This window comes from Diplotaxodon limnothrissa, linkage group LG2 (assembly GCF_057381915.1).
Source record: "Diplotaxodon limnothrissa isolate DT_005_m linkage group LG2, D_limnothrissa_male_GT1.1, whole genome shotgun sequence".
NCBI classification, from domain to species: Eukaryota; Metazoa; Chordata; class Actinopteri; order Cichliformes; family Cichlidae; genus Diplotaxodon; species Diplotaxodon limnothrissa.
Window position 1 is genome coordinate 32,356,245 of NC_140597.1, and position 15,139 is coordinate 32,371,383.

General features: G+C 39.8%; 3 protein-coding genes across 5 annotated transcripts in view; all 3 read left to right on the forward strand.

Annotated features, from left to right (window-relative positions):
• The window catches only part of LOC146638834 (protocadherin gamma-A11-like), a 227,557-nt gene that overhangs the window by 22,232 nt on the left and 190,186 nt on the right, over positions 1 to 15,139 (forward strand). The window contains exon 1 of one of the 3 annotated variants that reach the window (XM_085362547.1): positions 574 to 3,046. The exons of the other annotated variants lie outside the window; for them this stretch is intronic. Coding sequence (XP_085218673.1) covers positions 623 to 3,046 — 2,424 coding nt within the window. The 5' untranslated portion in view covers positions 574 to 622. Of the gene's footprint in view, positions 1 to 573; positions 3,047 to 15,139 lie in introns of those variants that run through there. 3 annotated transcript variants of the gene reach the window in all.
• Positions 5,689 to 8,142, forward strand: LOC146638838 (protocadherin beta-15-like). Its single transcript, XM_085373831.1, has one exon. It carries the CDS (start codon positions 5,734 to 5,736, stop codon positions 8,140 to 8,142), a length of 2,409 nt encoding a protein of 802 aa, XP_085229957.1. The 5' UTR covers positions 5,689 to 5,733.
• Positions 10,444 to 12,780, forward strand: LOC146638839 (protocadherin gamma-A11-like). The gene has a single exon (XM_085373842.1). The coding sequence runs from the start codon at positions 10,444 to 10,446 to the stop codon at positions 12,778 to 12,780; it is 2,337 nt and encodes a 778-aa protein (XP_085229968.1).

Sequence of the window (15,139 nt, forward strand, 5' to 3'; positions counted from 1 at the left end):
AGTCATCAAAAAGTAACGCTACGTTTTTGCACATAAAACATTACGAAGAACTTAGAATTTTGATAAAAGAGAAACTAACAGGAATAACAACAACAAAAACGAGAGAGAAAAAGCTCTCTCCCCTTTCAACTTAAATCATAGTGCAGAGTCTGTGTCTAGGATCATTCTGTTGACTCGTCAAAGCTGTCTGGAAACAGAGAAACGGTTATTTTACCCTTTTTTTTAGTTTCCATTGCAGCTGGATCATTACCTTATTACATATTATATATTTTATAACTACCTATGTTTTCAGCCATTAAAAGTAATAATAAAATAGCAAAGCAACTATCTATATATTTTTTACTCGTCCGTTCACAGTGAATGGCTCTACAGAATATCAAAATTTATTACATATTAAATAATAATAATAAAAAAACTTCACCTTGCCATACCTCAGTAAATACTCATGGTGTCAGTGTGCGCCAGTAAACGTGAAGACCTGATCATTCTCCACCCTTCTGTCTCAGCGAATTCAAAGCCCGGTTCTCCTTTTGTAACGCAGTTGGAAAATATCTCCTCGCGTATGACTCCAGTTTCACAGTGACTTTAAAGATTCTTTGGACATTTTTACTGTCTTGATTTTATGTTTACCTCTCATGTGCCATTTCTGATGGTAACAATGGGATACACCATATTTGCGCTGCACTGCGGCCTTGCTTTTATTTTTCTTTCTCTCCGCTTTGTCATCGGAGACATGAGCTACTCTATCCCGGAGGAGATGACACGTGGATCTATAATTGGAAATATCGCTAAGGATCTGAGACTCGATTTGGGCAGACTGTCCGCTCGAAAAGCTCGTATAGATACAGAGGATAGTGGTGTCAAGTACTGCAGCGTAAATCTCAATACTGGCGAGTTAACTGTACAAGAAAGGATCGACCGAGAAGGGCTTTGTGCGAAAAAGGCGTCGTGTGTTCTGAAACAGGAGCTAGTGCTGGAAAATCCTTTGGAATTGCACCGCATTCATATTCGCGTTCAAGACATCAACGATAACTCACCTCAGTTTAAGGAGGAGTCACTCAACTTTGAAATACACGAACTGGCAGTCAAAGGTACAGGCTTTCCCCTAGATGAAGCTCACGATGCAGACATCGGAGAAAATGCTGTTCAGGGTTATTCACTTCAGCAAAATGATCACTTCAGATTAAACGTTAAATCTAAAAGTGGTGGGAGAAAATATGGCGAACTAGTCTTAGACAAAGAACTAGACAGGGAAGACAAAAAAGAGATTGTGCTGTTACTTACAGCCTTCGATGGAGGCTCTACACAGAGATCAGGCACTGTAGTCATACACGTCACTGTACTGGATGCTAATGATAATGCCCCGGTGTTTAGTCAGAATGTCTATAAGGCTAGTCTCCACGAAAACTCCCCTCTGGATACTGTTGTTCTCACAGTTAGCGCCACAGATGCAGATGAAGGTGTAAATGGTGAAGTTAATTATGGGTTTGACCACGTCTCTGAGGAAAGACAAGATTTTTCTTTGGACCCTAAAACAGGAGCAGTGAGAGTGGCTGGAGCAATTGATTATGAAAAGGAATCGTCGTATGAAATCCAGATTACTGCGAAAGATGGTTTGGGATTAGCATCATATGCTACTCTGTTAATTGAGATTACGGATGTAAATGATAATGCACCAGTTATAAATCTGAAATCACTATCTAACCCCATACCTGAGAACGCGTCACCTGGTACAGAGGTGGGCATCATTAACGTGCAGGACAGAGACTCTGAGAATAACCGACAGGTCCGCTGCTCCATCCAGCAGGGTGTCCCCTTTAAGTTGGTTCCTTCTATTAAAAACTATTATTCTCTGGTGACCACAGGACAACTGGACCGTGAACTAGTGTCTGATTACAACATTACAATCACTGCCACTGACGAGGGCTCTCCACCTCTGTCCTCTTCTAAAAGTGTTCAGTTATCTGTAGCTGACATCAACGACAACCCACCTGTGTTTGATGAGCAGTCGTATAGCGCATATGTGAGTGAGAATAACAAACCCGGCTCCACTTTATGTTCCGTTAGTGCTCGAGACCCCGACTGGAGACAGAACGGTACAGTGGTTTATTCTCTGTTAGCTGGTGAGGTGAATGGTGCCCCAGTGTCATCCTATCTGTCTGTGAACGGAGACACGGGTGTGATCCACGCTGTGAGGTCGTTTGATTATGAGCAGTTTAGGAGTTTTAAAGTCCACGTGATGGCCAGAGACAACGGTTCTCCTCCTCTAAGCAGCAACGTGACCGTGAGTGTGTTCATCTCAGATGTGAATGACAACTCTCCTCAGATCCTGTACCCCTCCCCAGAGGGCAACTCCTTCATGACCGAGCTGGTCCCCAAAGCTGCACACGGAGGCTCTCTGGTGTCCAAAGTGATCGCGGTGGACGCGGACTCCGGACAGAACGCCTGGCTGTCCTATCAAATAGTCAAATCCACTGATCCGGGACTTTTTACTATTGGTGTCCACAGCGGAGAAATCAGGACACTGCGGGACATTTCTGAATCTGACAGCATGAAACAGAACCTTGTAGTGGCAGTGAAAGATAACGGACAGCCCTCTCTGTCTGCCACCTGTTCCATGTATTTACTTATTTCTGATAACTTGGCTGAGGTACCAGAACTGAAGGATCTGTCTTATAATGAGAGCAATTCCAAACTGACCTCTTATCTGATCATCGCGCTGGTGTCTGTGTCCACCTTTTTCCTGACTTTTATCATCATCATCCTGGGTTTGAGGTTTTGTCGCAGGAGAAAGCCCAGACTGTTGTTTGATGGAGCAGTTGCCATCCCCAGTGGTTATTTCCCTCCTACTTACGCAGATGTTGATGGCACAGGAACTTTACGCAGCACTTACAATTATGATGCGTACCTGACCACAGGTTCAAGAACCAGTGACTTTAAGTTTGTGACATCATACAATGACAACACGCTGCCTGCTGACCAGACTCTGAAGAAAAGCCCATCAGACTTTGCTGATGTTTTTGGAGATAGTGATAGGACTCCTGAGGTAGGAGGATGCCCTTTGCCCCATTTTCATTATTTTTTTTCTCTCACTTGCATTAAAGTTTTGTTGATAGATATTTAAATAAGCCAACTTTCTTTCCTAACAATAACGGTGTTAATGTACAAAAAATTACAATCCTTTTATTTTGGCTCTACCTTCATTGTTATTTAGCCTGTGTGTTTCATATTGTCTCTGTCTTTCTTTGTTGCATTCTCCCTCACTGATGTGTCTTTCCCTGTGGTACAATTTTCTAGAAGAGTAACATTTTCGGTTAACATTTTCATGTTTTGCTTTATTTTGGTGTTTTGGTTGAAGCACAGCCATAAAGCTGGTTTTTAGCATTTTTGGTCCAACTCCTTCCTCCCACAAAACCTACCTTGAGAGAAAGTTTCATCTTATTGCATCATATCTATAGGTTTGACTTTTTTCTTGGTATTCATTTTCCCGGTAGTCCAGCAGTTTTTTACTGATCAAGTGTGTTTCGACTTCCACAGGTATTATTTTTTATCTATTTAAAGACTTTAAGGTTATGTGGTTGAAACATTAAGTTCTATATAAGTTTTTTTTTATCATATAGATGATGGAAAACAAATGCAACAGGTCTGAAGACTTGACAGAAAGAAAGGCTTCTCTAATAACAATATAAACTAGTGATTAATAGGCTTAGTAACACCCTACAATGTAACTCAGTGTAAGTAATCAGCCTTACTATACTGCTAAAATTGTTAATACATTCTCCTCAATAGTCCTTGATCATTTTTGAATAGAAAATATTATCATTGGCCATGTTTACAAAAGTATATTATTTCTCATAGATGACACAGTTAATAATCATTCTATTTACTTATTTTATAGAACCATAATCCTGAGAATTATGTTTTGTTTTGTTTTTGTTTGTGTAGCACATTGTTATATACAGCATGGTCCAAAAGATGGATGCATACACCTTCTTTTTTGTTAGGAAAAGTTGGTCTTTTAGTGGTCTTTCAAAGCTTTGGTGTTGACAAAAATAGTTATTAACATTTCTCTTGAGAGTGGCTTAATATTTCTCCTTTGTCAGCGTGAAGTTGGTTCATCACAGGTGTCCTACCGCAGAGTAGGCACTCCCACAGAGTTTATATTATTCTCACTCATATTGTACTGTAAATATGATATATTGCATTATCATTTTCTCTCCTATTGTGATACTTACACACTCTTCTTTTCCTGAAAGAAATATCACACTTAAATTAACTTAAAAGTAGGACTTTTGCCAGTTGCCCAATACAAAATATATTTATGTTTGAAACAGACCCAAACTGTGTATCCTTGTCTTGCACTTGCTCTCTCTCTCTCTCTCTGACTGTATGCTTGTGTTTTACTTAGCAATTCTGCGTCTGATGAAGTTTCTTTTCTGTCTCTCAGCTGAGTGTAATAAGCTTCTGATGATACGGTCAGTTTAGTGATCAGGCTTCATATGCAACTTGTTAACATCTAGTTCAAAGTGTTTTTGTTTGTGGTTAACTGTTCTAGAAAAACATTCAGCCTAGCAACAATTCAGTGCAGTTAAATCCCCACTTTGTTTTAGAATTTCAGTCTGACTTGTGACACTTTTACTCAGTTCTGATATTACCTCAAAATCACAGTACTAATAAGTAAATTCTGGTCTAATGTAAATTTGAGGTACCATCACATTTATGAGATTAGCAAAGGCTTCAGGGAATTTGTTAGTTTATTTTAAAAAGTTCAGATGACTCAGTAAAATCCACATAAATTTCGCCTTAATGCATGAAATAGTAGCTGGGATACAACTGAAAGAAATCTGACTTCTAACAGAAAAATTTACTGAATAATTGCTTAGTTGCTAACACAAAACTATTTTTTATGAAAGGATACTAAATTTCAGACTGCATCCTCTATCTTGATTCAGTTATTTTAAAAAACCAAAAAAAACCAACAACCAACATTAATTTTCTTTTGTCTGAGAAGAAAAGAAACAGGTGAATCGGCCAGTTTCCTTTTTAGTGTATTTAAAAAAAAAAGTTTTTTTTAAGCAGTCATAAAAATTCAGTTTGATGTTAGTATACTGAACTTGGATAATATGGGTTTTTTAATCTTTCTGTCTTGATTTTTCATGTATTTTACAATTTTATTTTATTTTTTTTTCCTGTGCTTTGTGTCCTATGGGACATTAACAACGTTAACCTTGGTCATAATTTAAATAGGTAAACTCAATGCGTGTGATTACGTTGGAACCAGCAACATGAAATTTTTGTTAATACACAATTAGGCTGATTTCCGAAAGGCTACAAAGAGGGGGAACCCACAGTTTGTCGTTCAGTCGTAAACATATAGTGATATCAGTATTTCTAGGCCCTACAGATATAGATTTATGCCATATTCCATTAAGTAATAATATAGTCACTAAACGTGTATTAAAATAAAACACTCCGATCTTGCAGTATCTATTGAGTGCATTTAGGCATTTAACTTGGATAAGGTGGGGTCAGTGTCATTTTTGAACTCACGGTGTCGCTATACACCAGCCCTAAAAGACTGAATTCCTCTTTTCTTTGTGGACTTTCTGTCTTGCACGCCCGCTGCCTGCTCTAGGTTTAGCACGAGACGCGCTGAATTGCAGTTCCTATTTCTGCTTTTGTGCTATCTTTGCTGCGTTATTGCTTTAACATATTAGAGGTATATCATTGAAGATGGAATTGAATACTATCGCGTTTCAGGCTTGGAACATTTGTTTCCTCCTTCTGCTGCATGTTGCTCATGGAGACATGAGCTATTCTTTACCAGAGGAAATGAAACGAGGATCCATTATTGGAAATATAGCCAAAGACCTCGGGATGGAAACGGGCGCGCTGTCCAGCAGGAGAGCCCGCATCGACGCCGACGGAACCGACAAACGTTACTGTGACATAAACATGAGTAACGGAGAGTTGATTGTTGCAGACAGGATTGACCGCGAGGGGCTTTGTGGAGAAAAGGCTTCGTGCATCCTAAAACACGAGCTCATGCTGGAGAATCCGCTCGAGCTTCTTCGTATCAGCCTTCACATTCAAGATATCAATGACAACGCACCGCAATTCAATGAAGAACGGATTAATATAGAAATTCGAGAATCCGCTGACAGAGGAGCTCGTTTTGTGATAGAAGAAGCGCACGATGCGGATGTGGGGCAAAATTCAGTGCAGCAGTACAACCTTAAAAAGAATGAAAATTTTATTTTGTCTGTAAATGGAAACACCAGAGAGCTCGTTCTTGAAAAAGAGCTTGATCGTGAAAAACAACAGGAAATGAATTTAATTCTCACAGCTTTGGATGGTGGATCTCCTCAGAGATCAGGTACATTAGTAATACACGTCACTGTGCTGGATGCTAATGATAACGCCCCAGTGTTCACCCAAGCCGTTTATAAAGCCAGCCTGCCTGAAAACTCTCATTTAGACACTGTAGTGATTACAGTAAGCGCAACCGATGCAGATGAGGGACTTAACGGAGATGTGACGTATGACTTTGGACATGTTACTGAAGAAGTGAAGAAGATATTTAGCATTGATCGTAAAGTAGGTGACATAAGAGTAATTGGTGCTGTTGACTATGAAACTACTACATCATTTGAAATACGCGTTAAAGCAAAAGATGGGCTGGGGCTTTTATCCTACGCTAAAGTAATAATTTCTATCACTGACGTGAATGACAACGCCCCTGTAGTTAATCTGAAGTCACTGACCAATCCGATACCAGAGAACACCCCAGCTGATACAGACGTGGGCATCATTAACGTGCAGGACAGAGACTCCGAAACTAATGGACAGGTCCGCTGCTCCATCCAGCAGGGTGTCCCCTTTAAGTTGGTTCCTTCTATTAAAAACTATTATTCTCTGGTAACAACGGGACAACTGGACCGTGAACTAGTGTCTGATTACAACATTACAATCACTGCCACTGATGAGGGCTCTCCACTTCTGTCCTCTTCTAAAAGTGTTCAGTTATCTGTAGCTGACATCAACGACAACCCACCTGTGTTTGAGGAACAGTCATACAGCGCATATGTGAGTGAGAATAACAAACCTGGCTCCACTTTATGTTCCGTTAGTGCTCGAGACCCCGACTGGAGACAGAACGGTACAGTGGTTTATTCTCTGTTAGCTGGTGAGGTGAACGGTGCCCCGGTGTCCTCCTATCTGTCTGTGAATGGAGACACCGGTGTGATCCACGCTGTGAGGTCGTTTGATTATGAACAGTTCAGGAGTTTTAAAGTCCATGTGATGGCCAGAGACAACGGTTCTCCTCCTCTAAGCAGCAACGTGACCGTGAGTGTGTTCATCTCAGATGTGAATGACAACTCTCCTCAGATCCTCTACCCCTCCCCAGAGGGCAACTCCTTCATGACCGAGCTGGTCCCCAAAGCTGCACACGGAGGCTCTCTGGTGTCCAAAGTGATCGCGGTGGACGCGGACTCCGGACAGAACGCCTGGCTGTCCTATCAAATAGTCAAATCCACAGATCCGGGACTTTTTACTATTGGTGTCCACAGCGGAGAGATCAGGACACAGCGGGACATTTCTGAATCTGACAGCACGAAACAGAACCTTGTAGTGGCAGTGAAAGATAACGGACAGCCCTCTCTGTCTGCCACCTGTTCCATGTATTTACTTATTTCTGATAACTTGGCTGAGGTGCCAGAACTGAAGGATCTGTCTTATAATGAGAGCAATTCCAAACTGACCTCTTATCTGATCATCGCGCTGGTGTCTGTGTCCACCTTTTTCCTGACTTTTATCATCATCATCCTGGGTTTGAGGTTTTGTCGCAGGAGAAAGCCCAGACTGTTGTTTGATGGAGCAGTTGCCATCCCCAGCGGTTATCTCCCTCCTAATTACGCAGATGTTGATGGCACAGGAACTTTACGCAGCACTTATAATTACGACGCGTACCTGACCACAGGTTCTAGAACCAGTGACTTTAAGTTTGTGACATCATACAATGACAACACGCTGCCTGCTGACCAGACTCTGAAGAAAAGTCCATCAGATTTTGCTGTCTTTGGAGACCTGGATGGGTGCTCAGAGGTATGGCCCCTTCGCACTAAGCAAGTCATGTTTTAATCTTGTGCCAGATGAATATCAACAGTTCAGTTTTCTTCTACTTTATCATCACAAATTTGTTTCTTTAAATGCTTGGAGCAAAAATTGGTTTATTAATTCTAACTTTTTCTTCTTTCCTCTAAAGTGTTTCCTAGAGGTGTTGCTCTCTTTCTCTGGTTGTGGCTAAAATATGCTTGATTTCAACATGATACATTTCATACTTTCATACTTATAGATTTAGTGTGATATGTTATTTGTGTGTGTTCAATTTATTGTAGTTTTGCAAGCTCATATGATGTATGTTCATCAACACAATAGGTATTTCTGCATCGTGCTTGCGGTGGTTTTTTGTCTGTACACTTTATTTGTTGTTTGTTTTGTTTTTTCACTAATTGATTACTTTTATCCTCTATCTGAAGCTGTGAGAGCAACTTTTACTCTTAGGAAGATATAGTTGTATAATGTAATCAAAATTTCATCTTATTTTTTCCGGTACTACCATTTATTAAATAGCACTTTGTGAATATATGCCCAGTGCTTTAGCTGTGTTGTTACTGATATTTTGTCAGTAGTTCTACACCTCTGGTTAGTTGATACACAGAAGGTCAGATGCTGCAGAATTTTACAGCTTTTTTTTTTTTAAATAGTGTATATTTGTCAGCTACATTTCATACTGTAGGTTTATCTTAGTGCTAAACCACATATTTGTCTTTAGCACAATATTATCAGTGTAGTAATAAAGATCTTTGCCCATTCTCGCTATCATGTCACATTTTAAGTATGAGACTCATGTCCCAACCTGGATTTGTTCCTATGTCTGCCTTATCTAAAATAGGAGATGCACAAAAAGCATCTATAAAAGCTCACTTCTACATTTATTTCATACTTCTCATACCTGTGATGTTTTCCTATCATATGTCAGACTGAGTAATTTGGTGAATTTTGTAATCTGATGGCTGTCATTATATATTCTTAGCGCTGGACAGAAGTAGCTGTCAAGTGATGGAATGCAATTCATCTTAATTGCAAGCAATAGCAATTTAGATTATAATTACATTTTTTCACACTAAAGGAGTGCAAACATGTATTACTATCTGTTTGTAGGTATTTATATTTAAACACATTCCATCACACTTGACTAGTAGGACTGTTTCTTTAACAGCTTTGTCTTTGATCTTAATTTTAAAATACGTGAAAGTTGATTTCTAATTCATGTGACTGATGAGTTGTAAAATGAGGCAGTGTGTAGTTTAACTGGAGCTCTTGAGTTTGCACTGTCTCAACTGAGATTTCTTTAGCGACTCTGGTGACCGCATGGCACACTTGTTAATTTTTTTAAAAAGCAACAAATGAAACCATAAATCATTGGACGGTAAATTTAGGTGTATTTCTGAAATCCAAATGTGACTCCTGCTTACTGGATAACATGATTTAATACCAAAAATATCAACATAGCAATACTAGACATAAGAGCAAAAACATACTGAAAGCACATAAACATTTTCCTGCACCAGCTTTATACACGTAGCTACATTTGAACCTTTGGGTTGAGAGGGTCTAGTATGAAAACAGTTATGCAGAGCAGCAGATTAGCAGTATCTACTGGATGGAGACAAAAAGCATAAAACAGTCACCTGGAGTACAGTAACTGACTCAGTGTAACTAAACAACCTGCATATGTGTGTGGTGATGAGAACAAGGCAGTGATCACTATGTGAAGAACAGTTCCAGGCACACAGACAAATCTGAATCCTCTTAGTAGAAACAACAACAACATACAATTAAAGATATCATAATTTTATGAAGAGAAAAAAGCACATTTATAGTTGTCGTACTGACTGAATGGTTTTCTTCTTCTTTTTTGTTTGATTTTACAACTGTTTACTTGATTCACAATGTAAAACTCTTTTCTCTCATTGTCTCCTTTATAGTAACTGAAGTTTTACATATTTATTCTACATAAAAATACTTTTTTTAAAAGAAGATAAAAATCATACACTGAACATTAGTTGTAGTTTGCTTAGATTTAGTGTTAAGGTGTTTCCGCAAAACCTAACTCACGGTGGCGCTAAAAACCAGCCCTAACAGTTTTCATTTCCTGTATTCATCGGTGTGGACGCGCATTCTTGCGCTCTTGTGTCTCAGTTAGGGCCACCTCCCGAGAATTGCAGTTGTGAGTCGTATTTTGGGGTTCAGGTCATTTTTTTCCTTATTTTTCAGCCTCTTAATAATTCATCTCTTATAATGGATTCGAAGATATTCGTGTTTCGTTCGCGTGAGTTTTCTTTCTTCCTTCTTTTGTTCCATGTCGCTCATGGAGACATGAGCTATTCTTTCCCAGAGGAAATGAAACGAGGATCCGTTATTGGAAATATAGCCAAAGACCTCGGGATGGAAACGGGCGCGCTGTCCAGCAGGAGAGCCCGCATCGACGCCGACGGAACCGACAAACGTTACTGTGACATAAACATGAGTAACGGAGAGTTGATTGTTGCAGACAGGATTGACCGCGAGGGGCTTTGTGGAGAAAAGCCTTCGTGCATCCTAAAACACGAGATTATGCTGGGGAATCCGCTCGAGCTTCATCGTATCAGCCTTCACATTCAAGATATCAATGACAACGCACCACAATTCAATGGAGAACGGATTAATATAGAAATTCAAGAGTCGGCTGTGAGAGGAGCTCGTTTTGTGATAGAAGAAGCGCACGATGCGGATGTGGGGCAAAATTCAGTGCAGCAGTACAACCTTAAAAAGAATGAAAATTTTATTTTGTCTGTAAATGGAAACACAATAGAGGTCGTTCTTGAAAAGGAGCTTGATCGTGAAAAACAACAGGAAATGAATTTAATTCTCACAGCTTTGGATGGTGGATCTCCTCAGAGATCAGGTACATTAATGATACACGTCACTGTGTTGGATGCTAATGATAACGCCCCAGTGTTCAGCCAAGCCGTTTATAAAGCCAGCCTGCCTGAAAATTCTCGTCTAGATACTGTAGTGATTACAGTAAGCGCAAGTGATGCAGATGAGGGAGTTAATGGAGATGTGACGTATGACTTTGGGCATGTTACTGAAGAAGTGAAGAAGATATTTAGTATTGATCATAAAGTAGGTGACATAAGAGTAATTGGTGTTGTTGACTATGAAACTACTACATCATTTGAAATACGTGTCAAAGCAAAAGATGGGCTGGGGCTGTCATCCTACGCTAAAGTAATGATTTCTATCACTGATGTGAATGACAACGCCCCTGTAGTTAATCTGAAGTCACTGACCAATCCAATACCAGAGAACACTCCACCTGGTACAGAGGTGGGCATCATTAACGTGCAGGACAGAGACTCTGGGAATAACCGACAGGTCCGCTGCTCCATCCAGCAGGGTTTCCCCTTTAAGTTGGTTCCTTCTATTAAAAACTATTATTCTCTGGTGACTACGGGACAACTGGACCGTGAACTAGTGTCTGGTTACAACATTACAATCACTGCCACTGATGAGGGCTCTCCACCTCTGTCCTCTTCTAAAAGTGTTCAGTTATCTGTAACTGATATCAATGACAACCCACCTGTGTTTGAGGAACAGTCGTACAGCGCATATGTGAGTGAGAATAACAAACCGGGCTCCACTTTATGTTCCGTTAGTGCTCGAGACCCCGACTGGAGACAGAACGGTACAGTGGTTTATTCTCTGTTAGCTGGTGAGGTGAACGGTGCCCCAGTGTCATCCTATCTGTCTGTGAACGGAGACACGGGTGTGATCCATGCTGTGAGGTCGTTTGATTATGAACAGTTTAGGAGCTTCAAAGTCCATGTGATGGCCAGAGATAACGGTTCTCCTCCTCTCAGTAGCAACGTGACCATGAGTGTGTTCATCTCAGATGTGAATGACAACTCTCCTCAGATCCTCTACCCCTCCCCAGAGGGCAACTCCTTCATGACCGAGCTGGTCCCCAAAGCTGCACACGGAGGCTCTCTGGTGTCCAAAGTGATCGCGGTGGACGCGGACTCCGGACAGAACGCCTGGCTGTCCTATCAAATAGTCAAATCCACAGATCCGGGACTTTTTACTATTGGTGTCCACAGCGGAGAGATCAGGACACAGCGGGACATTTCTGAATCTGACAGCATGAAACAGAACCTTGTAGTGGCAGTGAAAGATAACGGACAGCCCTCTCTGTCTGCCACCTGTTCCATGTATTTACTTATTTCTGATAACTTGGCTGAGGTACCAGAACTGAAGGATCTGTCTTATAATGAGAGCAATTCCAAACTGACCTCTTATCTGATCATCGCGCTGGTGTCTGTGTCCACCTTTTTCCTGACTTTCATCATCATCATCCTGGGTTTGAGGTTTTGTCGCAGGAGAAAGCCCAGACTGTTGTTTGATGGAGCAGTTGCCATCCCCAGTGGTTATCTCCCTCCTAATTACGCAGATGTTGATGGCACAGGAACTTTACGCAGTGCTTACAATTATGATGCGTACCTGACCACAGGTTCAAGAACCAGTGACTTTAAGTTTGTGACATCATACAATGACAACACGCTGCCTGCTGACCAGACTCTGAAGAAAAGTCCATCAGATTTTGCTGATGTCTTTGGAGACCTGGATGGGTGCTCAGAGGTATGGCCCCTTCGCAATAAGCAAGTCATGTTTTAATCTTGTGCCAGATGAATATCAACAGTTCAGTTTTCTTCAACTTTATCATCACAAAATTCTTTTTTTAAATGCTTGGAGCAAAAGTTGGTTTATTAATTCTAACATTTTCTTCTTTCCTCTAAAGTGTTTCCTAGAGGTGTAGCTGTCTTTCTCTGGTAGTGGCTAAAATATGTTTAATTTCAACATGATACATTTCATACTTTCATACTTATAGATTTAGTGTGATATTTTATATATGTGTGTTCAATTTATTGTAGTTTTGCAAGCTCATATGACGTTTGTTCATCAACACAATAGGTATTTCTGCATCGTGCTTGCAGTGTTATTTGTCTGTACATGTTATTTGTTGTTTGTTTTGTTTTTTCACTAATCGATTACTTTTATCCTCTATCTGAAGCTGTGAGAGCAACTTTTACTCTTAGGAAGATATAGTTGTATAATGTAATCAAACTTTCATCGTATTTTTTCCGGTACTACCATTTTTATTTTTTTTTTATTAAATAGCACTTTGTGAATATATGCCCAGTGCTTTAGCTGTGTTGTTACTGATATTTTGTCAGTAGTTCTACACCTCTGGTTAGTTGATACACAGAAGGTCAGATGCTGCAGAATTTTACAACTGGTCTTTTTAAGTAGTGTATATTTGTCAGCTACATTTCATACTGTAAGTTCATCTTAGTGCTAAACCACATATTTGTCTTTAGCACAATATTATCAGTGTAGTAATAAAGATCTTTGCCCATTCTCGCTGTCATGTCACATTTTAAGTATGAGACTTATCTCCCAACCTGGATTTGTTCCTATCTAAAATAGGAGATGCACAAAAAGCATCTATAAAAGCTCACTTCTACATTTATTTCATACTTCTCATACCTGTGATGTTTTCCTATCATATGTCAGACTGAGTAATTTGGTGAATTTTGTAATCTGATGGCTGCATTATATATTCTTAGCACTGGACAGAAGTAGCTGTCAAGTGATGGAATGCAATTCATCTTAATTGCAAGCAATAGCAATTTAGATTATAATTATATTTTTTCACACTAAATGAGTGCAAACATGTATTACTATCTGTTTGTAGGTATTTATATTTAAACACATTCCATCACACTTGACTAGTAGGACTGTTTCTTTAACAGCTTTGTCTTTGATCTTAATTTTAAAATACGTGAAAGTTGATTTCTAATTCATGTGACTGATGAGTTGTAAAATGAGGCAGTGTGTAGTTTAATTGGAGCTCTTGAGTTTGCACTGTCTCAACTGAGATTTCTTTAGCGACTCTGGTAACCGCATGGCACACTTGTTAATTTTTAAAAAAGCAACAAATGAAACCATAAACCATTGGACTGTAAATTTAGGTGTAATTCTGAAATCCAATTGTGACACCTACTTACTGGATAACAGGATTTAATCCCAAAAATATCAACATAGCAGTAGTAGACATAAGAGTAAAAACATACTGAAAGCACATGAACATTTTCCTGCACCAGTCTTGTAAACGCAACAGTGGTTTGGAAGCTCATGTTGTAACCGGAAGTTTGCCGGTTCGATCCCCAGCTCTGTCTGTCCTGGTCGCTGTGTCCTTGGGTAAGACACTTCACCCTACTGCCTACTGGTGTTGGCCAGAGGGGCTGATGGCACGATATGGCAAACTCGCTTCTGTCAGTCTGTCCCAGGGAAGCTGTGGATACAACTGTCGTTTGCCTCCACCAGTGTGTAAATGTGAGAGTGAATGAATAGTGGAACTGTGAAGCGCTTTGAGTGTCTAGAAAAGTGCAATATAAATGCAATTCTTTATTATACTAATTCTTTATTATAAACGTAGCTACATTTGAACCTTTGGGTTGAGAGGGTCTAGTATGAAAACAGTCATGCAGAGCAGCAAATTAGCAGTATCTACTGGATGGAGACAAAAAACATAAAACAGTCACCTGGAGTACAGTAAGTGACTCAGTGTAACTAAACAACCTGCATATGTGTATGTGGTGATGAGAACAAGGCAGTGAAGAACAGTTCCAGGTACACAGCCAAGTCTGAATCCTCTTAGTAGAAACAACAACAACATACAATTAAAGATATCATAATTTTATGAAGAGAAAAAAGCACATTTATAGTTGTCGTACTGACTGAATGGTTTTCTTCTTCTTTTTTTGGTTGATTTTACAACTGTTTACCTGATTCACAATGTAAAACTCTTTTCTCCCATTGTCTCCTTTATAGTAACTGAGATTTTACATATTTATTCTACATAAAAATATATTTTTAAAAGAAGATAAAAATCATGCACTGAGCATTAGTTGTAGTCTACTTAGATTTAGTGTTAAGGTGTTTCCGCAAAACCTAACTCACGGTGGCGCTA